The following is a 25,119-nucleotide window of genomic DNA, read 5'->3' as shown; positions in this document are numbered from 1 at the left end:
CTATTGCTGGAGGTAGGTGGAGAAATGGTCTATCTCCCATAGTTTTCTGTAGGCTTTCTGGGATCTTTTGCCTCTGTGCCCTTTTGCCTCTGTGTAAAAGGCTGCTTCGGAGGCCAGGAGATAATCCACAACAGCAGAAGAGGTGGGACAGGGGACTGCAGGGGATTCAGTAAGATGGTTCTTCCCACCACCATTCTAGGAAGAGCCTTGGATTCTGTGTCTTTAAGATGGTGAATCCACTCTGGCTATCAATCCAAAAAGTAAAGGAGCTATCCAAAGTGCTGAACTGTATCTCTAAAACAGGTTTGGCCCCTTAAATAACTTCTTTAAAAATCTAACTAAAGTCCAGAGCAGATTTACAATCTTCCTCAACTGTAGGCAAACAGAAATGCACAGAATAACCAGATAGTAGGACACACACACACACACACACACACACACACACACGGAGTAACCTTTATCCAGAAATCCATTTTTCCAAAATCCAAAACTGTCCATTATTTCATAGGTGGTTGAGATAGTGATACCTTTGCTTTTTGATGCTTCAGTTTACACAAACTTTCATGCATCAAATTATTTAAAATATTGTGTATAAAATTAACCTCGTGTTGTATGTATAAAGTATAGACAAAATGTAAATGAATTCCATGTTTAAACTTGGGTTTCATCTCCAAGACATCTCTTTAGATATACAGTATGCAAATATTCCAAACTCTGAAAAAAGCCAAAAGCCAAAACACTTCTGTTCTCGAGCATTTCAGATAAAGGATACTCAGCCTGTTACACACACACACCCACACACACACACACACACACACACACACACACACACACACAGCTCTCATATTGGAATTAGTAAATGCAATCTTGACATGTTATTTTTTAAACAAAAATTTGATATACAAGCATCTGCAAGAGTACTAGCAGCTACATCCACTCCATCCTCCACTTGCCCAGACTCCCATGAGGTTTACCTATCAATTTCCCCAAAAGAAAAAGTTACCAAATGGATACTTCTGTAGTGGTGGTGGACAAATGTTATTCACAGGGTCCAACCCAGAATAGAATTTCAAAGTAAATATCCATCATTCCATTTCAGGTTCCGATAGGATTTCAGGAAAGGTGAGCATAAAGTCTTAAAATAGACAAATGGCCCATTGGAGGCTTCTGGAGACACATTTTTTGCTTGGTAGGGTGCACACCAGTGGCCCTGGCACACTACCTACAGATTGAAGGGTTCCTGCCTCTTTTATGCCACACGATGCATCAAGTGTTCTATGTCTCAGAAGCCAGAAGGGAATAATTATTGTACATTCATAAAATGCATGGCTATTTTTTGTATTTGAAAGATAGTCTATTAATTACTATAGGCATACCGCTTGTGCTTTCTTTGCCAGCTCTCTCTGAATTTTTCTTTTTTCTATCATGTCTTGTTCAATTCTCCTCTGCCTCTCCTCCTCCATTCTTTTTCTTTCTTCTTCTTGTCTCTGTTTTTCCATTTCGGCAAACTTTCCTTTGACAGTTCCTATGAACAGCAAAGGCAAAAAGCAAACTTTCAGTTTAATCTCAGACTCTCATGTGTTGGCAACAATGGGGGAAATTATTCTATATAAACATAGGCTTTTATTTTAAACTGTCATTACTGGCACTTGGAGCAGTGAAGGGCCATAAAGAAAAAGTAGCCAACATAAACAGATTTATAATATTTTCTTTCTAAAATTTAAAAAATTAAATTTAAAAAGGCATTCTTAAAATACCAGAAAAATGACGATCAAGTATTAATCAGGCACTGCAGTACAATGAAGGGATGTAAAAAAAGGTGTACTCTCAGCAAGAAGGGCAGAAATCTTCTACAAGATAAGGAATCTGTGTGTCCACAGAAGGTCCCTCTCACTGTGTTGTCCTCAGACTCAGAGCCATTCTCCATCTTCCATGGAATCCTCTCTTCAGGATTGGTAATCATCACCCCTCTAATTCCCAGTTTCTCACTATCCAGCTTTTCGCATCTTTATTTCTATTAGCTCTGTATGGCCCTTAGAGTTGCACTGGCTTTGTGTGTATGCATTCATCTTTGCATATTTCTAAATAAAACTTTCTTGTTCATTAAAACACGAGTCTCTCTGCAGTGAGAACTGGTAAACATAGGTGGAAAGATCCCCAAAGTCACCCAACCTCTTGCAGGCCTCCTTTTTGAGCTAATAATTCCCCCCAAATACCAAGAAGATGCTGTAATTGTTGGTGAGGACCCTAGGTCCCCCTGCCTTTTGGGTAACATCTGGAATAACAAAGCACATCTAGGAAAGAAGGAAGGAACATAAGGAAGGATTTAAAAAAAGAAAAGGTACATAGGCACTCTAAATTAGTTCTGAAAGCAGGTGTGTAAGCAGCAGAGTATGGCCAGAACACAGAGATAGGCTGTTTGTTGTACCTGTTAAAGGAGGCAACTAGATCCTTCTGCATTAGTGACAGATGTCTTGAAATTAAGAGTCAAATAATTTGTAATATCAAAACATGGTTGAGGGGGGACCAAACACTCAACAACTATGGACTTTAACTTTTTAATTCTTACCTGTCAATTTTGGAACGTAAGCTTTTTCTACTTTACAAGACATTTCTTCTTCATCATCCGAAGCAAGTAGTTCTTTCATCTGAATAATGGGTCAGAGATATTAATGTTGACTGTCATTTAAGACTGAAATCAAAACTCTAGAGCTTCTTATAGGAAAAAAAATCTATACAAGTGTCAAAGTATTAAAGGAAATAAAAGTAACAAAACAAGTATTTGCAAAGGAAATGACCTCCTGCTTTCGCCTGTTCCATTCTTTCTCTCTAACATATTGTTCTTTTCTTCTTTGCTTTTCATCTCTAGATCGCCTTTGATTTCTTTCTTCCCTTGCTTTCTGCATGGCTTCAAATTTATCCTTTACATCACCCTTTCGAAGTTTGGGCACATAGGACTTTTGGACAGGTTTAGATGAAGAAAGCAGAATCTTTGTGAAGGTGTGAAGAAGGGAAAGACAGAGAAAAGATGGCAGAAGCAGAGAAATTACATAGAGTATTAGACAGAATGTGAGACTACAGAAGCACAGATATAAATGGAATCAAGGTTTTTGTATCCAAAGCTGCATTATCCCATACAAATTTATACTTTTTCAAAAACCAAAAGAAACCATCTGGTCTTTTTCTTTTCTTTTTCTTTAACCATTAGTAAGCATAGATCTTTGACAAACTAGTAGGGGACTTTGGAGGGTTGCAAAAGTGGGATCTGAGGGCCACATGCAACCCACAGGCCATTCTTTCTCCAACTTTGCTTTAGCCCCACACTAATAGACAGAATCAAATTTGTCTTAACAATTCTTGTAGGAAAATCAATAGTTTTCTACTATTCTATGCTTCCTGTATTCTTCATCTATAATGACATGTGAACTGCCATGTAGTATTTTTCCTCTACATCTAATGAACAATTATAAATTTTATTCTTACAGCTTTTGGGGATAATTCTGTCCCAGTAGATACGACTAAATAAAACTCCTGAAATTATGCTCATATAACCACTCAGTGTGATCTTTCCATGTACAATGTTAAATGTAGATTTTGCAGTCAATGTTATCACCTCACACAACCACAAGGCAACATGTTCACTCTCCTATCATCACCATTGTCATCATCAACAACAACTTTAATGCATTCCAGCTCAATTGTGAGACTGTAGCAGTCTACTTTGTCTGTTTGGACCTAGTTTAACACACAGAGGGCTTTAAGCCCAGATAAATCGGTAACTAATAACTGAGCTATATATGGCTATATTTTCAAGATGGTCTCCACATGCACTTTCAAAAGCATGTTTTAAGAGAGACCAATAGTGCATAAGTATCGAAGTTTTCAAATACAGTAGACATTGACTATTTAAATGGCTACCTCATTTTGAAGTCGAATAACCCATCATAAATGAAAACCCTAAAAAATATCTTTAAATCCTACTAGAAATGCATCCAAGGTTTGGGTGTGCATTTTTCAAATACAGTAGATACTGGCTTTCTAAATGGCTATACTTCTTGGAAGCCATACAACCCAGGATGAAATGAGTATCCCATAAGACCTTACATCACATTGTTGTATGTTATGTGAAAATTGTTGTTTTTAAAATGTATAAACAAGTCATGATTACTGATGCCTATTTATCTACCCCAAAACTAATAAAACCCTAAACTGTGTGTCTTCCTTCCCTAGCAACTTTGTCACTTTTTTTAAGAGTTATAGGTCTAACCCTCTTAACAGGACTTACTTCAGGTTCATATAATAAAGCCACAATTTATTATGATTACTTCCCCTTTAAATCTCTTACATACCTCTGCCTTCTGTGCGACGTCATTCATGGCTATGATCTGTGATCCAGTAACAGATGGGTGCAAAAATGTATGTTTTCAGTTTTCACCTTTGTAAGAAAAAAAATCGCCTGAGTAATATATTGTAACAGAGCTTTTTAATAGTAATCTAAGGGATAGCATGCATACTTCAGTATCTATGTGCTGCAGGTATGGACTGAATTTTGCCCTGTTTAGATTTCATTCACTGGACATATATGCTAGGATAGCCAGGTTGGATATGGGATGGAGTTCCTGTAACCTGTATCCTGGAAAGATCATGGTGCAGGACAAGGCACTGTAAAGCTCCATCAAGTGTGACTTCGCTACCTATCTTCCCCAACTTCCAGCCACAGCCGTCCCGTCCCAACACAGCTGCTGCCTTGTCAGTGGAGAGCAGAGGGAGGGAGCATAGAGGAGTATCCTGCTCTGTTCCTGTCACCAAACTCTGTGCCCTCCCCGCTCTCTCTACTGGGGGGCAATAACCATGTTGAGAGAGAACAGCTGCAACTGAAAGTTGGAGTTTGGAAGTTGACCGAGGACAGTTGCCTTCATGGAGATTTAGGGTACTTCACCCTGCTCCATGATATATTCAGGATTAAATTAGAGGAAGCCCATCTCATATCCAATTTGTTAATTCTAATATAAGCCCACAAACATTACCTGCTAAGACAGAAAGCAGGGAATTCTTCTGACATGATTTCTTACGAACTTCCATCACTCGATCTGTAGTATCTAATGAAACCTAGTAAGTTTCTGTTCTCTTTAAATAATGTGACTGCGACAACCAAAATGAAACAGAGGCTCATATGATAAAGTTCTAAGTGTGGCAATAAGACAGTAAAAGAATAAATACACTCCAAAGTATGAAATACTTCAGCTGTTCTTGTGATAACAGTTTATTTGAAATGTTATCCTATGCTAAACCAAAAGCTTATGGGACCTTACAGGCTGACAAATGCAGTGCAACAGATGTTTGCATGGCCCAGACTTACTTTTTACAAATATTATCCCCCCTTTTTTGTAATGAAGTCTACCATAATACCATTTAATTTTCTTCAACTGATCTTTCTTGTCCAATTTCCCATATTGCATGGAACCAACTTTACTACAAGTTTCTGAGACTTTGTTAGTGCACAACCTGCAATCTGAGAAGACTTTATCAAGGATTTATTTAAACAGCTTAATAGAAATACAGAAACTACTTGAAGACCTTGTACGCAGTCTCTGCCAGAGCAACTTCATATCTCCACCTAATAGGACAGTACTATATACTTAAAAATCTAACCTGTGAATTTTACAGGTGGTATCATTCAGAGGTTTTTTTTAAAACACAGTGTTGCAGAAAACCCTCCCCACCCTCCATACGTGAAGCATCACTGGATTCAATGCTTATTTTGCACAAAAACGGAAACATTTAAACCTGACCAAGTGTAACAGCTAAAGAAAATAAAATAGCTTTCTTGCCTTCCAGGAAGGAAGGCACAAGCCAGTGTGACTCAATCAAAGACTTTGATTCAGGTTTGTTATTTGGCTTTGTACTACAGTGGACCCTTGTTATACACTGCGGTTTGGTTCCAAGATCCCCTGTGTATAACAAAATCCGTGGATGCTCAAGTCCCATTCAATATAATGCAAACGGAGCTCCTTCCTGGTCCGCGCTAAGGGCGCACTAGGCGCCCTGGTGCGGAGTGAGTATGTCACGTCTGCGCCACCCCGTATAGAGGCGGCGCGGCTGTGACGTCCTCATGGCGGCGGCCATGTGGAATGGCTGCTGCCATTTTGTGCCCGCAGAGCACGCACTAGGGTTAGGGGGGTGCAGAAGCACCGCCCCTTTCTAACCCTAGTACGCGCTCCGTGCGTATTTTCTAGCCCATCTGTAACGGGCCTAAATCTTTTCCTCCACAATACACAAGACTCTTTCCCATTTAGCCCTGTAGCATTTCAGAATCTTATTTTTCCTTTACAAGTCATTAAAAGCAGCTTGGGAAAGTGATTTTAAAAACAAAGCAAATCAAACCACAGATATCTATACAAGGATGGAAAGACCAAAACCAACCACTTTGCCACTTTTCTGTTCCAAAATAACCTCTCTCAAAACTTTTTTTTTTGGGGGGGGGGGGGGGAAGAGAGAAATATTTCCTGAATATTTCCTGCCAGTCATAAAAAACAGAAACATTATTTACATGTAAGTTTTGTTGTTGTCGTTGTTGTTGTGCTTCCTATTTGAGATTGGGGACATACTCGTAATGAGTGCTGCATATGATTTGTGACACCTAAATTAGAGTGTATGGATTGATAAAGAGCAGTTACAGCATGGTTCCCAAACTCTAGTCTTCTAGCTATTTTGGACTTCAACTCCAGAAGCCCCAGCCAGCTTGGCCAGCTGTCAGGAAATCTGGGAGCTGAAGTGATAAACATCTGGAAGACCAACGTTTGAGAATCAGTGATTGTTATATTATTGCTACATGGTTTTGCCTTCCAGGGATTGCCGTCAAATGGGTGTTTTTCATAAGACACATTTTGAAAAAGTATCTGTTCTGTTTATTCATTCATGATGTGACCCATGCCTACTGTTTTAAATTTTTGAATTTTGAATACTTCGTATTTTCATATGTTTTGCTAGAGTAACTTGCACATCATTATCTTAAACCTGTCATGTAGCTAAATCATTCCACCTATTGGTCTATGGCTACAAAGAGGTAAGCTAATATAAACCATCATGGAATCTGCACCTTTTCTCAACAGTTCAATAACTTTTTTACCAAATTAACACAGGATCTTTCTTTACAGTCATGTATAACATGCATTATAGCCTGGGGAAATCTTAATAGAAGGAATAAGCTCTTTAGTATAGGATAGTAAATTCTTTAATAGTCTGATTTTTTTTCAACAGTGTGTTATTTGACATCTATAATTATTACATCCACAATATTATCTTTTCTGCTGGGTGAGTGATGGGTGGAAGTATTCTGTAGCCTAACAGGATTGTTCTGGCTGCTAAAAATAACAGCACATAATAATAATTGGGATGTGGGGAGGAGCGAATAGTAAGGTGGGCCTCACTTACAAAAAGAGTGTAGTGTACAAACCAGACACAGACTCCTGGTAATAACCTATTTTAAATAACAACTAATTCTGCTCCCAACAACCTGGTCCATCTTTTGCTGGGTAGCCTTAAGTTGCTACATACTTTCACCCAAAACATAACAACAGCAACAGCAGCAGCAGCAGAAAAATCAGTGGCACAAATAACTAGAGAGTCAGGGTGAAAACTAAACAGAGATACAGGGTAGACTGCCAGTGGTTATATGTCAAATGGAAGTAATATTATTCTGCCTTTGATTCCCTGGCACCAACTATCTACAGTTCCAGCTCCACATGACACATTTGAAGTCTTGTACAGTTAGGAGGCAAAGGTAACAATAAATGGTACATCAGTTGCAAAAGGGTTTTGCAACACCATTGAAATTAGCTGAAAGACAAAAGTTGGTAGCATGAGTTTTCATAGACTTGAGTTGTGTCTACTTCCACAGATGCAAATGCATCTGAGGAAGTATGCTCAGGTCTACAAAAGCTCATGCTATCAACTTCTATTTTTCAGTTAGTCTCAAAAGTGCTGCAAGATCCCTTTGTTTACTGATTTTCCAACGATGTCTTTGAATAATTGGGACAGTGCAGGATTCTCACAGGTGTGACTGACTCAGGAGACACACTTTGGAAGATCATGGCTGAGTCAGAAAGGTCAAGGTCAGGAACTGGAGCTATAAATGCTTGGAGTGACTATGCAAGAATACAATGTGTAGAGACTGAGGGCTGAAACAGATGATCTGGTAAAGCTGGCTTCTTGCTGGTTTGGGGGTGCCGGCTTCCAGATGACTTGCAGGCATGGCGTTTAAATCCATTCCCCCCGGAGCCATTGAAAAGCTAGCTCTAGCAACAAAGGGGCAGCTTTTTTGCCCCAAATAGGAGAGGATTTTTTCCATTCCTATTGGGGGCAAAAACTGGCTGGATTGGGGCTGCGGTGTGTGGTTGCCACAGCCCCCACCTGGCTTTCTATAGGGCCATCTGTTTCAGCCCTGAGACAGCTTTTAATCTTCATTATTCATATTCTTCCTGATTGTACCCATCCCATAATCCTGATCTTTCCCACTTTCCCTTCTGAATTCTTTCAATGTCTCTTTAGTTTCCACCCACGACTTTCTACCTATCATCCAGTAGACAGCAGCAAGACTATCTTGCTAAAAACATTTGGAAATTTTTATTGTGAAGTAATTTAAGTTTAGAATTATAAAATGTCTTTATGCAAACACTAATGAAAGCAAGAAAAGAGTACAATCCAAAGGAAACAAATAACGGTGATAATAATTCATACATTCTGATTCTTGCCTTAGAAAAGCAACAGTTATATTTATCAGAACAAAAAAAAATCTGATTTCAAGAGGTCTGTTCTGAGTTACTGCTAAAAGTTGAAAGCTTCTATTTTTAGAAAGATACAAACAGAGCTGCTCCTCCCAAAATGGGAAGTAGATGAATGACACCAGCTGTTTCCAGTCACATCAGCTTAGATTCAGACTTTGGTTTACAGTAAGGGAAACCACTTTGGCTCTGCAAAATTTGGATTTTATATATTGTAGAAGAGTTAAAGGAAATGAGGTCACAAGGGCTGTTAATGGTCCACAAACTTTATTATTTTAAAAAGCCCAATGCATTTCAGCCTTGCCACGAATTGGCCGCCTTCAGGGGCTAACTATAAAATAAATAAAAGTACATTGATCATAGTAGCATCTATTATCTATACTATCATATGCGTACCCATTATCAGAGATTTCTGGAGCTGCAGTTTCTGAAATCTCTGATAATAGGTATGTATATGATAGTAGGGATAACAGATGCTATTTGATGTTTAAGACATTATGTTTTAAGAGATTATTTATGTCTTGTCCTAATACCACAACTACAATAAATGTACTTTCATTTATTTTATAATTAGCCCCTGAAAAAGGTCAATTTGTGGCAAGGCTGAAATGCATTGGGCTTTTTAGACTATCAAAATGTTACAATCATACTTAAGTAATTTCAAGAGTATTCTCTGATTTGGACACATTGGCAAATGCCCACTTATAATTTAACAATTCTTTGTAATAGAAATGATGCAGCATCCTCTATAACAATTTCAACATATGATCTCCCAACAAGGCTCTTTGGAGCCATCAGACAATTGATGCGCTTATTCATGGAGCAGCCACAGCCTTTTAGTGAAACATCACATTTCGCTTCATTCACAATCATTGATTTTGATCAAGAAATCCAGCATATCTGCTCCAGGACTGTTGGCCTGGATTAAACATATCCACCCTCCCCAAATGTGTCAAGGTATACAGTTTATTTTCGGTTCTGCCTTCTGTGTCTGAGTCAAGTCATAATTCCACTGTTCACTTTTTAAGGGAAATATAGTAATTCTTTAGTCAAGCTATTTGCTAGACAAATTTGGAATTTATATATATTACACTGTTTCGGCAGTTTGATACAACTCTAATTCTCATGGCCTGGTTCCGGGGAGTCTATTAGAGCTTTCTTGCAGAGAATTCTAGTAGCCTACCAATCTACAAATCTCAATTCCATAGGCCATGGTAGTTGAAGTGGTATCACACTGACATAATTGGGTAGCATAATCACAGTTTTGGAGATATGCATTGGAGAAGCATCTGGCTAAGTTCCTCCAAGTTCTTCCACAAGACCCTCCACATTTGCAGATTTGACTTTTTCAGATTTGATTATTCATGGATTGCATTAGTATGTTCTCTTTAGGAATATCTAAGTCCTCCAGTACAACTCTATGGTCAACTTTAACCAAAAGTTGCACTGAAGGACCTAGGCTAGAGATTCCTAGAGAGAACAAGGCATTTGTAGCTCCTCCAGCACACCTCTATGGTCAGTGTCTGACAGATGTTGACCACAGAGTTGCACAAGAGAGCCTACAGAGGTGTTCTCTCAGGTACAAACATAGTACATAGAGAGATCTTGTAGCACCTTTGAGACTAACTGAAATAAAGAAGTTGACAGCATGCGCTTTCGTAGACTTCAGTAGACTTCTATGAAAGCTCATGCTGCCAATTAAATCTCTCTATGTACTGATTCTACAGACTAACATGACTATATCTTTGAGTTCTATCACTATGTAAAAACATATTGTTTTTGTTATTTGGAGTTTTCCCACTTTCACAGGAGTCCTGTGCCCCTAACCCTTGCAAATGTGAAGGGACCACTGTAATGTCATCAACCCACATCTGGCTCGGGAAATGATCGCATTCACTCTCCACCTGCAACAGAATGGCCATAGGGGTGGCTATTGCAACACAACAACGAGTCTTGGGTGTTGGGGGGAACTTTGGACACTAAAGAGGAAGGAAGAGAATACCAACCACTGCAATGACCAAAAATACTTACTTACATGCATGACTTGGATTTATGCTTGAGTAGTCAGTAATGAGAAACAAGAGCAGGCATGGTGTAGTTGTTTGAGCATTGGAATTTTGACTCTGGAGACAAGGGTTTGAATCCCGTTTTGGCCATGTAAACCCATTAGGTGACCTTGGGCAAGTCACACTCTCTCAGCTTCAGGGGAAGGCAATGGCAAACCCCTGTGAACAAATCTTGCCAAGAAAACCTGTGATAGTTTGCCTAAGAGAAACTATTTGAAGGCACACAACAACAACAACAGTCACTAACAGACAGCCATTGTAAGCTAGGACTAACTGATAGAAATGATACAGAAAGAGTAATCTTCTAGGAACTTGAATGAGCAATTCTACCCCATCAACCTGCTACATCTCCTGCAGAGCAGGACATTGACCCCCAGATTACCACAGCAGACAAATAATGGAATATAGACTACACTCAATGAGTGTGGAGAGTGCTAGCTTGCGCATGTCTGCACAGTCAAACAAGCACACACTATAATACTACTTTACTTCAACATGTACAGAGTGTTCTGTGGATTCTGGCAATCAAAACAATAAGAAGTTCTTAAAATGATCTGGAAAATTAAACCAGAAACAAAACTAAATAAAAGGCAATTGTGCATGAGTGCACATGCTCACATGGTACCGTATATGTCATCAAATAAAATTAAGAACACACTCAATTATAACTGTTTTTCCTTGAAGGTCTAAAAGAAAGACAAGCACTCAAAAAACTTAAAAGATATCCTGGTACATAGCAAATGTACTGTACAGAGAGCTCAGTCAAGTGTTATGTTAAGAAAAGCTAAAGGGAATTTCCCATGTTATAACTTAGCGTTTGTAAAAACTGTGTAAAAGAAAGAGAAGACATCTCTACGCTTTGCATATGGCCTTCCTTAATTTTTCATTTTAAGCCTTTTTTTTTTTTTTTGGTGGGTTCATCCTCAAATTTCAGCTTTCAGAGGGAACTTTAGGAGGTGGGAGAAGGACTATGTATAACCTCAGCTATGCATAACATCTAGACTGGGTGGAAGCAGTCAGATATTCAATCAGGAGAAGGAATGATTAAGATGAAGCCCTCGATGCAGAGCGTATTGCAATGATTCAATAGCAAGAGGAATGAATATTTACAGCAAAGAATAATGTGTAAAAGATAATGGAGCCATATTCATGTTTCAGCACAAGTGAGAACAAGCACTCTTTGGCAAACAGTACTGCCTGAACACCTGCATGAGCAGATATAACAAGACCTGAATTACAAGTCTATAAAACGGGCAGGAACATTTTCCTAATTAGGAACCCTGCCCTTTTTCTGGTTTCTACTCTCCACTCTAAAGACAACAGGGCGCGAATAAAGTGGATTGAAGTTCAGCCAGATGGCTCTTTCTCATTCTTTTTAATGCTAGGCAAACTACTACTGATCAGCATCAAGTTGTAATACATAAAAGTTATCCTTATATTTAAGCAGATGATAGTGTTCATTGCCAAATCATAATGTTTTTTAAAGGATCTGGGGGGAGCATGATTTTGTTGTCAGAGGGCAACATGTGTTTCACGTAGAAACATAACGGGGAAAAATAATTTCATTAAATATTCTCTTTTAATTTTAAAAGTCTGTATTTTATCAAGGAATTTTGCCAAAATCCACATATTTTGACCTGGCCAGGAAACAATGTAATAAAAAAAATATTAGGAAATGATTATGCCACTTATATGTAGTGCATGCCTGTTTTTCAGGGATAAGAGAGAAGATAATGATAATGTACATCTTAAATATTTTGAACATGACAGTATATAAAGAAACTGATATTCCACACAAATTGACTTTAAAAGTTCTTTGCACTAATTAAAATAAGTTGTGTGGAAAGTACATGGGATAGGATTTCTGATCTCAGTATACCTGATTTCACTACAAATCCACCCAACAGTGCAAATCACTGCAACAGCAATCTTGGGGGGGGGGGGGGACTCTAGGCTAAAAAATAATTATATCAGTGAAACGAGATCACAAAATTCACCGGGAATAAAGGGGAAGGGGTTGGATGTATTTAAAGGAAGAACATATTAAACAAGCAGTTCTAAAAGGATGTCAGCAACAGTGCCCATTCAGTTACCTAAAAAAATGTAGATGGTTCCAGTACAATACCAATCCTGTAACCTTCCACCATTCAGGAGAAGTTTGTGCACAGTCCACAGTAACGTTAGATCATATCAGGACCATCATGGTAGGAATATATGGTAGGAAACTTTGGGGCTGTCAGCACAGGTCAAAAGACCCATGTTTACCCCAGCCTCCAGGTTGGGATTGGGCAGACCGGATGCCAATCTGGTGGTCCCAGTCTGATGCTGGTGCAAAGGGCCCTTACTACAAGTCAGAATGACCCACTGTTTGCCATGGGATTTGTCAGAAACTCCGCAGCAACACCCAGTAGAATGGACAGTTTCGCATGCTCCTTATCTTCTTCTGCCACTACTGAAAATACCCCTGTCACCGCATCTGACATGGAAAGGGGGCTCCTGACTATATGAGTCCAACCAGATTCCCCATTTCACTGTCCAACATGGTGATGGGGATCTTCTCAGTAGCAGTGACAGTGGAGGAAAGTAATGGGTCTGCTGTGGTAGCAGGTCTATGGCACAGTGGCAGGTGCGCATGTAAACCCTTCCATCGTTGCGCAGGCCTGGGGACCAACCCAAGTTAGGACCCTGGTCAGGATAGCCCAGGCTTGGCTTGTCTGCTTAGTCCCTTTGCTGCAGAATTTTGAACATAGCTTTGCTTACATAGGAAATTAGTGCAATGGTCCTGTAATTACTGCTATCTTTTGTGTCTCCTTTTTTGTGGCTGGGAATGTATATTGATCACTTCTAATCTCTAAACTATTGCTTTGTTTTCCAAATTTCTTGGTAGATTTTAGTTAGAACTAAACTTGATTCTGTCTCTGTGGATTGGTATGACATCTCTACCTGGTGATTTATTCTTCCCAATTGCTTTGACTGTGTTTACTTCTTACCAGAAGTAGAAAGGAGAAAAACCCCAGAACGAAGGGATCGTGAGGATGCTGCGCCAGCAGTGGTCTTGTTAATCCACATGTACTTTTTTCTTTTTACATAATAGAACCATCCAGTTTCATAAGGGTTAAAAAAAACTTAATCCGTCATAGTATCCCAGGGCTCTTTCTTGTTCCATTTTGCCCCCCGCTTTCCCACATTGGTAGTTGACTAGCCTTCTGTCCTACTCACTCTATTTCACCAAGCAGCAGGACAGGGTCCTGCAGAGAAGAGCAATACATAAAGCTGCATACAGACTAATTAAAGGTAAAGGCTTCTCCTTTGACATGATAGTCTAGTCGTGTCCAACTGTAGGGGTGGTGCTCATCTCCATTATTAAGCCAAGAGAGCAAGCATTGTCAAAGATGACATTGTGATTATGTAGCCAGCATGACTAATCGGGGACACACAGAATGCTGTTACCTTCCCATCAAAGTGGTACCTATTTATCTACTTGTGTTTTTACATGCTTTTGAACTGCTAGGTTGGCAGAAGCTGGGACTAGCGATGGAGCTCACTCCTTCATACAGCGCTTGGGTCTTGAAATGGCAACCTGCCAACCTTGCAGTCATCAGAGTTGGTGTCTTAACCGCTAAGCCACCACGTCCCTAATAAGATGAATAGACTAATTAGTTGCATGAATATCCAGGTCTGACTGCAACCTTCTCTGCCAATTAGAAAGTCTTCCATCTATTGACTACAGATGTTACTACATACAAATTATAATTAAAAGTATTAATATTTTAAAACATATAAGCCCAAGGATGCTCTCTTAAGCCTAACACTACACATTTCATTAGGATCCATGTTAAATTTCAGGTGTCTGAAAGTTACACACGCACTTTTACTATTATAGATACCATGTAAGATGAAATTTATATTCACAAGCAAAAACCATCTATTTTTCCACTACTCCACCACCTGTTTCATTTAAGCAGTCCCATGGTTACTTGATTGGAGTTTGATGAGCTCTTTGTACAACTTCCATGTGGTCTTTCAATAAACTACTCGAAAACTGTATAAAGCTAAACTTTACCATTTCCCTTACATCCCTGATTGAGAAAAAATACATTTGTTAAGGCTGTAGCAGCTGTCCAGACATTACATTTCTAGTTATATTTATACACCGCCTTTCTTTCTTCCCTCCTTAACAGCATGTTCTGGTGTATAGCTGCCAATTTCCATTTCACTACAAACTTCCAGCATGTAAATTAGAAAAAGGCGAATATTGTTCCAAGACTTCTTCCTTGATGTCGTTAGCTAGATTACTTTTTCCACGATCATATGTGGTGGAAACCATCATACACAAGTCATCTTAGCATCCCATTTTCCATCACAGTGATGTTGCATTATGTTACGGTTAAGAGAAGAAAAAACTGTACAACAGAGAAAGTATATATCAACTACTACCAGCAAATCCACAACACAGAATAGTAAAATGAACTTTCCTGCTAATTAAATTAATGAAAATATGCCACACCGTCTTACTTTCCCAAGCCTATTCACTAATGCTCAAAAGTGAAGTTTCATTTCATCAGATGTTCACAAATGGTGGATTAACTAATATCAACCAGCACTGGGTTCAGGAGCTGGAAACTTGGGCAGTTATCACACAGCCAAATTACTGCAATTTAATAGCGCTTTAACATGGTGCAACTCTATGGAATTCTGGGATTTGTAGTGTTGTATTCAGGCTTCTCTGTCAGAGCGCTCTGGTGCCACTACAAACTATATATCTTACAATTCCATAGGATGCAGCTGTGACAGTTAAAATGGTGTCTAATTGTATTAATTCTGCAGTGTGACAGCAATCTAGATCTTAGGAACAATATATGCCAAGGTACTGAAGAACTTATGGAACTTCCTTTTTTTTCTCTTTAAAACAAACAAAATTCCATTTGTGGTCACTTTAAAACATCTTTGGAAACTACTGCAGTTCTGCTCTGAAAAGTCCATAAAACTCCATTTTTATGCCAGCATCCAAAGAGCTACTTAGGTTCACAAAAGAAGCTTGCCAACAGAACTTTTTTTGGAATGAAATTCTTTTAGCGGCTGATCTCCATGTCATAATCCAAAACTGATTTTGTAACTCCGGTTTTGAAAGGAATTTGACATCTGGCATGGGATCACTGTTGTTCAACAAAAACAAGTCAAGCAGCACAAGTCTACCCATGTCTACTTAGAAGTAAGACACCCTAGTTCATTAGAACTAACAATCAGATAAAAATGCATAGAATTATTGGTTAAAGACCTTTCAGACTCAGAGAACTAGGGGGTGTGCCTACACTGTAGAAATAATGCAGTTTGACACTACTTTATCTGCCATGCCTCCATCCTACAAAATCCTGAGATTTGTAGTTTGGTGAGACACCAACACACTCTAGAAGAAAAGGCCCCAAGATTCCACAGGATAGAGCTACAGGACTCAAAGTCATCTTAAACTGCATTATTTATATAGTGTAAATGGACCCTAGCATCACAGCTTTTGAACAATGACATTAGAAACAAACTGCACTTTATACCAAAAGAACTGTAATCAAACTACCAAGAACTGTGCTTGGGCAATGTACATGGGAACTAGGAGCCGTAGTAGACAACAAGTTGAACATGAGACAACAGTGGAGTTTATCACACGGGAGGAATTTCTCTTAATTTCAAATGAAAAGAAAGTGGGGCCAGAACGCTTTCACGTGAATTTGCTAGTTTAGCGAATTTACGTGAATTCGATTTGCGTTCAAACTGACTTCTCATTGCCCGAAAATAGCTTGCTATTGCCCTTATTTGCGTGTGGTAGTCTATCACACAATAACGTTAAACCCCATGATTGCATTCGGATTGCCATTGGATTATACTTCCAATTTCCCTTGTCTGATAACGTCCAGTGTGATGCAGTAGTTAAAAAAGCCAATGTGATTCTATACTGCAGCAACGGAAGTATTGTGTCTAGATGGAGGGAAGTAATAGTACCACTCTATTCTGGTCAGGCCTCACTTGGAATACTGTGTCCAGTTTTGGGTACCACAATTCAAAAAGGATGCTGAGAAGCTGGAGCATGTCCAAAGGAAGTGTCCAAAATAGTGAAAAGTCTTGAATCCATGCCCTATGAAGAGTGAGTTAGGGAGCTGGGTACGTTTAGCCTGGAGAAGGGAAGGTTAAGAGGTGATATGATAGCCCAGTTTAAATATTTGAAGGGATGTCATATTGGGGATGGAGCAAACTTGTTCTCTGCAGCTCCAGAGAATAGGACCTGCAGCAATGGATTCAAACTATAGGAAAAGAGATTCCACCTCAATATTAGGAAGAACTTCTTGACAGTAAGAGTGGTTCAACAGTGGAATACACAACCTCTGAGTGATGGAGTCTCCTTCTCTGGAGGTTTTTAAACAGAGGCTGGATGGCTATCTATCAGGAATGCTTTGATTGTGATTGTGAGGGTTGGACTGAATGGCCCTTGTGGTCTCTTCCAACGCTATGATTCTGTGTAAATCAATTATCACAGGTGTGCACTAGTGTAACCGTTTAGTATTTGGCCCTATTGTTTTATTTATTACAATACATATCCTGCCCTGTATTTAGAGATCTTAAAGAAAGATAAATACAATAAAACAATTTTAAAGATTAGAAAACATTTTAAAACAATTCAACAGGATTAAAAAATGTGCAAGTCAAGACAAGGCTATGGGGCCCCTAAATGCTTAAGTTAGAGCCAAGTTTTAACTTGGCACTAAAATAAGGCCCCCGCTGGCATTAGATTTCCAAAGGAAAGCCATTCCAAAACAAGGTTACCACAGCAGAGAACATTCTTTCTGCCATAAACTGCTGCTTCCACTGGTGTGACATCTTGGGAAATATGTTGGAAAGGGAGTGTAGAAATATTCCAAATGCAAGTAAATAATGCTTTTAATTCCAAAGTGATTGTTTCTCTTCAGAAACTGAGTTATTTGACATTTATTCACTGTCTTTGGCCAATTGGTTCAAAATGTCTTTAAAAAGTACAATGGAAATATTCCAAACTGAAATACAGTGTAGTGAAGAAAATGAAGCCTATGTCATATGGGAACCAGAGGTTTACCTGTAGCTTTTCTGACTGTCTTAGAGCTGAGAGATAGAGTTGTGTTGCAGAAGTAGGCAACTTACATGAAACTGATTCATCTCACTCTATAGAACATTGTGAATATGTGTGTTGCAACAGTTTTGCCATGGCAGCAAAATAAATAAATAAAATAAATCCATATTCCAAGTGCCATTTTTCTTTTTAAAAGTTATATATCTTTTTTACAATTAAATTTGTATTCTTAGAAACCTCCTGGAAGCATGAACCCATTTGTATACAAGAAGCACAGGAAGCACATTCCTTAATATGTTTTTAGTGGCATTTTTAAAGTGAAAGCACTGGGGGGCCAGGATTGACACAACTGGCAATGGCATGGACACTTGGGGAGAGGCAGTAAAAAAAATAGATGTGGCTGTATATAGTCCATAGGCCACATGCTGCCCACTCCTCATGAAGCTAGCAAGTTGACAGGCAGTACATGGTACTAGATGTCAAAAAAAAGATGCCACTACTGGGTCTGCTGCAGAAGACCCAAGCCTCAAAACAACAACAACAACAGAAACAGAAACAGGACCAGATGCAAAGAGGTGGAGAGTTATGTTGCCAAAGGGCAAAGATGAGCTTCAAGAAAGTGCTTTACTGCTAGAATTTGGTTTAAAAGGGGAAACAGTAGCTAGCATTCTGTATTGCAGTTACTGATTCATAATGTAGAGTTATACGTCTGTAACTGCTTTATATTCAGTGTAGCCACACGGTCATGGCACTATTGACACAATTGTAAACTCTTCCTTAGCCCACCTTAACAGCCAGCAGCTGCATCCCAATCAGTAAAAGGATTCTTCTTCCTCATTGCAGCCTTGCTCACTGGTGGGAAGGGGCTAGAAATTTTATCCTCCTGGTGCCCCAATCAGCAGCTGAACAGATCTTCTTCATTTGATGTGGCTGCTAGCTGTTAAGGTCGACATGGGGGAGAGGGGTTAGGCCAAGAGATATTACTTAGGGCCAAAACAGATAGTCATATAGGGGCGGATTGACATTGTCCCTTTGAAAGCTGGATTGGGTCTGCAGCAACCACATGTTAAAATGTGAGGAAATTGGGGGCTGAGTAGATGGGCTAGGATAGCATGGGCCATGCCCCTTCCCGCTATTCTGGCCCAGCCCTAATGCGAGTCAATCCCCAGGGCAGCACAGGGTTGCGCAGGTGTTTACACACCCACCCACTGCTATGCCACCTCATGTCCCTTATCTTCTTCCGCTTTTGCCGCTACTGAGCAGATCCTTGTTGCCATGTCTGATGTGGAAATAGGGCACCTTGCCTGCAACCATGTGGCCAGGCTCTCCGTTTCCATATCAGACACACCAACAGACAGGCTGTCCATTCTGCCAATGGGTGCTCTAAATAAAAAAAAAAGGACACAAATGGAAAACCTTGACATCAGGTAGTCCATGGCCCTCTTTGGGTGTTCTGCTCTAGGACACAATCAAAATGCATGATGGGGTCCCTGCTCTGTCTGGCTCCACTTATTATGGGTAAAATTATGCACTGGATACATTTAAGCTCCCTGAGTTGTTTAATATCTTGGAAAATCATTCAGGATCTAAACCTAAAATGGGAATTTTGCTGCCCTTGCAACTCCCAGTAACCTGACATAGCTTAGCCACTGGGGAGGAACGCTGGGACTGGTCCGACTGGCAGTTCAATGACATCTCACCTTTGAGGTAAACCAATTAGCATTCAGAATGTAAAATTTAAGTGAATAAGCAACATTACTTATTTTTTATACAACACTTTTCAGTTTTCAATGTACTCCCTATTAATTATCTCAGTAATTTTTACAATAGTACAATTAAATACACCAGCGTTTTTATTTTATTTTGTTCAATTATTTATAACTGAATTATAATTGTATTACAGGATCTCAGGGCAGCATGCAGTAAAATCAGTTTTAAAAATTCAAGCAATATAAAATGAGGGGCATAATTTAAAGAGACAAATGAGAACAATCAAAACAGTTAGGATCAGTGAAAATGCTGATCTTAAAGAAGATGCACCAGCTGCCAATATGCTACCCATCTGAATTTAAGGTACTGTACTAGTGATTATATTCAAAGACCTAAGCAGTTTGGGATCTTGGAGGAGTACCTCTCCTTATATATACCTGTCCAAGGTTTGAAGCCTTCAGGAGAGGTCCTCCTCTGTGTCCCACCAGTGGGGCAATACATCATGAGAGGAGAGGGCCTTTTCTGAAGTGATGCAGCAGTTGTAGAATAACTTCCCTTTAGGAGCCTAGTTGGTACCAACACTGGAGTCATTCTGGTGCCAAGTAAAAGTATGGCTTTATATTGAAGGCTTTGGGACCTATCGGTTTTACCCACATCTGAACATGTTTTATGGACTTAAATTGTTTTAAACTGTTCTATGGTTCTATTTCATATACTTGAAAAAAATGTAGCTAAAAAATTAACTTCCCAGCCACCTGCAAAGGCAGTCTCAAATACAGCATATTGTAGTAATCTAATCTGGAAGCATCCAGTACATGGACTACTGTGGCCAGCTTATCTAGGTCCAGAAAAGAGTGTAGCTGGTAGACCAGTGAAAAGTAAACCTTCATACATAGACACTTAGGGCTTAAAGTCTCGTGGTTTAAGCTAGTGGCTTGTTTTTGTTTTCGAAAGTGTGAGATCTGAATGAGAACTTTGCATGAAGTGTGTGTCTGCAGAGAAAGAGCCCCAGCTGGAAGAGCAGGCACATAAACATAATTAAAATACTAGTATAGGTGCAAGAGGTTTCATACTTAAAACAATTTTAAAACAAGTAAAATACACAAGCTATGTGGTAAAATAAAATGTACAACCTTTATATTTGTGTACTGTAAGTTGTGATGGAAGGTGGCTTGCCACAACATAAAATACATCCTTTGGTTTTCAACAATTAAGTCGATATGAAACATATTTTAAAAAATAAGTAAGGACCACTCAGAGCAGTATGTTGGAGATGAATACATGTTCATGCCCTTATTACTCCTCTTGTCCAAAATGGTCTCTCTCTCATTCTCACTCTCACACATGGACTAAAGTAATGTGGTTTATTTTATGGATAGCTTAATATTTCTATTTTATTGCTCGATCCTTTTTTACAGGTTTTACTCATGTTATCCTATTCCATATGGCCTTTGGTTATATAAAACAAAGACGCCTCATTTATTTATTTCGTATCCCACCTTTCTGCACTTGTGAGACTTAGTTATTGTTGTGTGCCTTCAAGTAGTTTGTGACTTATGGTTTCCCTAAGGCAAACCTATCACAGAGTTTTTTTGGTAAGATTTGTTCAGAGGAGGTTTGCCAGTGCCTACCTCTGAGGCTGAAAGTATGGGACTTGCCCAAAGTCTCCCAGTGGGTTTCCATGACCAAGTGCGGATTTGAACTCTGGTCTCCAGACTTGCAGTCCAACACTATGCCATGCTGGCTCCAGTGTCTCTAATACAAAAACATTCAGTTTTGTATACACTCTGTTGATTTTTTAAAATACATATTCACACCTCTGACACATTCCAATACAGCACCTCTTAAACATGAGGCACCAAGTTTTCAAAATGAGGCATTCAATGTGTATTGCAACATGTCACCGTCGCCTCTTGCTTCCCTGACATATTCCTTTTTGCTGCTACAGTTTGTTAAAGTATCTTCTCCTGACCAATGCAATATAGTGAATTAAATTTATACAGTGGGAACACGGCTGTATAAACACACCTGAAGTTTTTTTTTTTAATGGGGTGGTGGGGAGGGAGTTTAAGACTATCCATCTCCCATCAATGTCACCCAGAACAGCCTTCTAGGTTTAATAAGGGCATAGTGATAAGCAAATGACGAGAGCAAGGGTTTAGAGATCACCCACCCACATATCTGGTGACACCATCAACCACCACAACCTTGGCTCTAATATTAGCTCAGCACCTTAGTTCCAGTTGTCATCTCCTTAGCCACTGATCAGTCCCACACCTTTTCAAGGAAAAGGTTCCCTTTACGTTGACCTCTGAAAGGCCGAAAGCCATCCGCATAATCCAGGCTGTTCTCTTCAGGGACTTATCAGGGAAAGTCCTCTACCTGATTTGCACACAACTTAGTCTTGCAGTGCCTTTTCTGTTGAAAGAAAATGTGGGAGAGGAGGGCAAGCTTTGTGCGCTGTGGGCTCTGTTTTGGGAGTGCTGCAATAATATGCAGAAGCGGAGTCATTTCGGAATAAGAGGGCCCTCTTCTCAAATGAAGGACATCTGGTCCTTCCCTTGTTCAAGATGTTACACACTTAAGGCCCAGTTTCTTCAAGGCAATAAATGTCTCCATTACACAAGAGCTTGTCTCCATCCGTATTTTTTTCTCTCCCCAAATGGAGAAGGAGCTGCCAATCTCTCCTGACGAAATACTTTTGGAAGTGTTAAAGAGTTTTCTTCCCAAAAGTCCAACTACTGTACAGTATCTCTACCTGTTGCTCTTGGGAAAGGAAAGGAAATGGTTTGGAAATGAATGTCAAATATGGAGTTTATCACACGAAGGAGATTGGGAGTTTATCCTGTAAAATATCCCGGGGAAATCTCATAATTACATGTAAGGATTTTGCACAACTTTGCACAAAGCCCTCCGTTAAAGTGGCTGCAAAGAAGCATTCATGTGCCGCTTTTTACTTTTGGGATTTTGGCGACAATGCATTTCTGATATCACTGTATTTGGGCAACTGCGTGTGATAATCATTTGTGCAATTACTCACCATTTTCGCTTTATTTGTGGGATGCTTTAAATGCGCTTTAATCTCTCTTTAATGCCTCAGTGTGAAAAACTGAAGTCTCTCTGCCTTCCTGAGGGGAAGACCCTCAGCAGGCGCCCAAACTTGGCGCAAAGGAGGGCAAGTCATCCGTTCCAAAAGATAAACCTCCTCCTCTTAGGACTGTATGCGAAATGGAGGGGAGAGAGATTCCCCCTTCAAATACCTCCCTAACAGTGAGGCTGCATCCACACTGGAGAAATAACCCGGTTTGGCCCTGCTTTAACTCTTTCCTGGCTCGAAGCTATGGAATTCTGGGAGCTGGAGTTTGTTGTGGGGCCCAGAGTGGAGCCATGCTTCAAACTGTCCAGCTCAAAATGGAGGGGCCTTTGGGTTGGGAATTCCTCCTGGGGAGGAGGCTGGGGATGGAGGACGGGCTCCTGGGAAAGGAGGACCACCTGAAGCCCACTCACCCCCCCTCGAAGAAGAAGAAGAAGAAGGGGAAGGGCCAGAAAACGAAACCACAAGTCCTCCTGCGATCTCTACCTTTCCCTCAGGAGACATGACAGACCCACCTTCCTTCCTTCTCTCTCTCTCTCTCTCTTTCTATTTTCTTTCTCCCTCCCTCCCTCTCTTTCTCCTTCCTTCCTTCCTTCCTTCCTTCCACCCTCTCTCTCTTTCTTCCTTCCTTTCTTTTTCTTCCTCCCTTCTTCCCTCCCTCTTTCTCTTCTTTCCTTCCTTTTCTCTCTCTCTTTCTCTTTTATTCCTCCCTCTCTCTTCCTTCCTTCTCTCTCTCGTTCTTTCCCTTCCTCTCTTCCTTCCTCTTTTTTCTTTTTTATTCCTTCATTCCTGCCACTCTCTTCTTTCCTTTCTTCCTTCCTTCATTACTTCCTTCCTCTCTCTTTCTCTTCCTTTCTCTTCCTTCCTTCCTTCTCTTTCTCTTCCTTCCTTCCTTCTCTCTCTCTCTTTCCCTTCCTTCCTCTCTTTCTTTTTTATTCCTTCCTCCCTCCCTCTCTCTTTCTCTTCCTTCCTTGCTCTCTCTCTCTTTTCCTTTTTCTTCCCTCCTTCCTTCCTTCCTTCTCTCTCTGCCCCCAGCCCTTGGTGCCCCCTGCCCTCCAGAGCCCGACCCAGAAGCCCCCCTGCCCCCTTGGCCCTTCCCTACCTGAGGCCCCTGGGCTCCTTGCTGTCCTCTCCTGCTGCTGCTGCTGCTGCTGCTGCTGCGGAGCTTAATAATCCCTGGCTGCTGCCGGGGCTGCCTGGGCGCGAGGGAGGCTGGGGAGCGCCTCTGCTGCTGGGGCTGCAACTGGGCTCCCCTCCTGGGCTCCCGCTGCCTCTGCCTCTTCTGCTGCTCCGGCGCCGGGCTCTGCAACAAGTTTCCATAAAAGTCCCGGTGCGCAGCCTGGCCTCCTGCTGCATTCCAAGCGAGCCCCGGCCAGGCTGCAGCTGTCCAGCCACACAACACACACACAACACACACTCACAACACACACTGCTTCTCCAGGGGCTATTTTAGGACGGAGGGGCCGATGGGCTATAAATACTCCAGACTCACCCACCTCCCCCCAGTTGGCATAATGGGGCACTTCTTTTAGTTTCCCAGGGGATAGGGGCTGCATCCGCACTGGAGAGAGAACCCGGTTTGGCACCGCTTTAAATCTTTGTCTGGCTGAAGGCTATGGAATTCTGGGAGTTGGAGTTTGTTGTGGGCCCCACAACATACTCCAACTCCCAGAATTCCATAGCCTTCAGCCAGACAAAGTGTTAAAGCGCTTCCAAACTGGGTTCTCTCTCCAGTGTGGATGCAGCCAGGGGTGCTAGCTTTAGGGCAGGGGGACCAAGCCTCCTTTGCCATTTGGCACATGGCTGAGCAGCATGGATTTATATTTATATATGAGTGCTTTGTAGCTTTGATTTGATCACATCTTCCATTTTTTTCTTGACTGTCCTACATTTTGCAGTGTCTTGTCCTCCTTTCCAGTTATGGCAGCATCTACACTGCAGAAATAATCTGGTTTGACACCACTTTAACCACCATGGCCCCATGCTCCAGAATTCAGGGAACTGGAGTCTTGTGAGACATTGAGCCTTCTCTGTCAGAGGGCTCTGGTGCAACAACAAACTACCATTCCCAGGATTCATTAGGATGGAGCCATGACAGTGAAAGTGGTGTCAAGCCAGATTATTTCCACAGATGCAGGACTAGAAGACGATTTGCCATCCCTCACATGTTTCAACCAAACCAAGGGAGTTGAAACTCAGGCCTCATTCCCACTACCTTTTAAACCGGATCACAAATTAGTTTGAACCAGTTTAAATGATCATGGTTCATACTTGAACCGAATTGCTGAAGCAGTTCAGAGAGGAGGAGGGCACATGCTAGACCCATTTAATCCATCCCTTTTTGACACTGATTTTTTCCTGCATCTTTTTTTG

General features: G+C 40.5%; 1 protein-coding gene across 12 annotated transcripts in view; it reads right to left on the bottom strand.

Annotated features, from left to right (window-relative positions):
• NEXN (nexilin F-actin binding protein) overlaps positions 1-25,119 on the bottom strand; it is a 44,563-nt gene that overhangs the window by 18,062 nt on the left and 1,382 nt on the right. For 6 of the 12 annotated variants that reach the window (XM_042465985.1, XM_042465982.1, XM_042465991.1 and 3 more), the window contains exons 2-5: positions 4,350-4,435; positions 2,799-2,990; positions 2,570-2,648; positions 1,377-1,525 (exon numbers count right to left, since the gene is read on the bottom strand). In XM_042465985.1, coding sequence (XP_042321919.1) covers positions 1,377-1,525; positions 2,570-2,648; positions 2,799-2,990; positions 4,350-4,376 — 447 coding nt within the window. In that variant the 5' untranslated portion in view covers positions 4,377-4,435. Of the gene's footprint in view, positions 1-1,376; positions 1,526-2,569; positions 2,649-2,798; positions 2,991-4,349; positions 4,436-18,728; positions 18,880-23,848; positions 24,050-25,119 lie in introns of all 12 variants that reach the window. The other 6 variants (XM_042465988.1, XM_042465994.1, XM_042465984.1 and 3 more) reach the window with 5 other exon arrangements.

The sequence above is a fragment of the Sceloporus undulatus genome, chromosome 4 (assembly GCF_019175285.1).
Source record: "Sceloporus undulatus isolate JIND9_A2432 ecotype Alabama chromosome 4, SceUnd_v1.1, whole genome shotgun sequence".
In the NCBI taxonomy this organism is placed as follows: Eukaryota; Metazoa; Chordata; class Lepidosauria; order Squamata; family Phrynosomatidae; genus Sceloporus; species Sceloporus undulatus.
The sequence above is the reverse complement of the archived record's forward strand: the minus strand, read 5'-3'. Positions and strand labels throughout refer to the sequence as shown.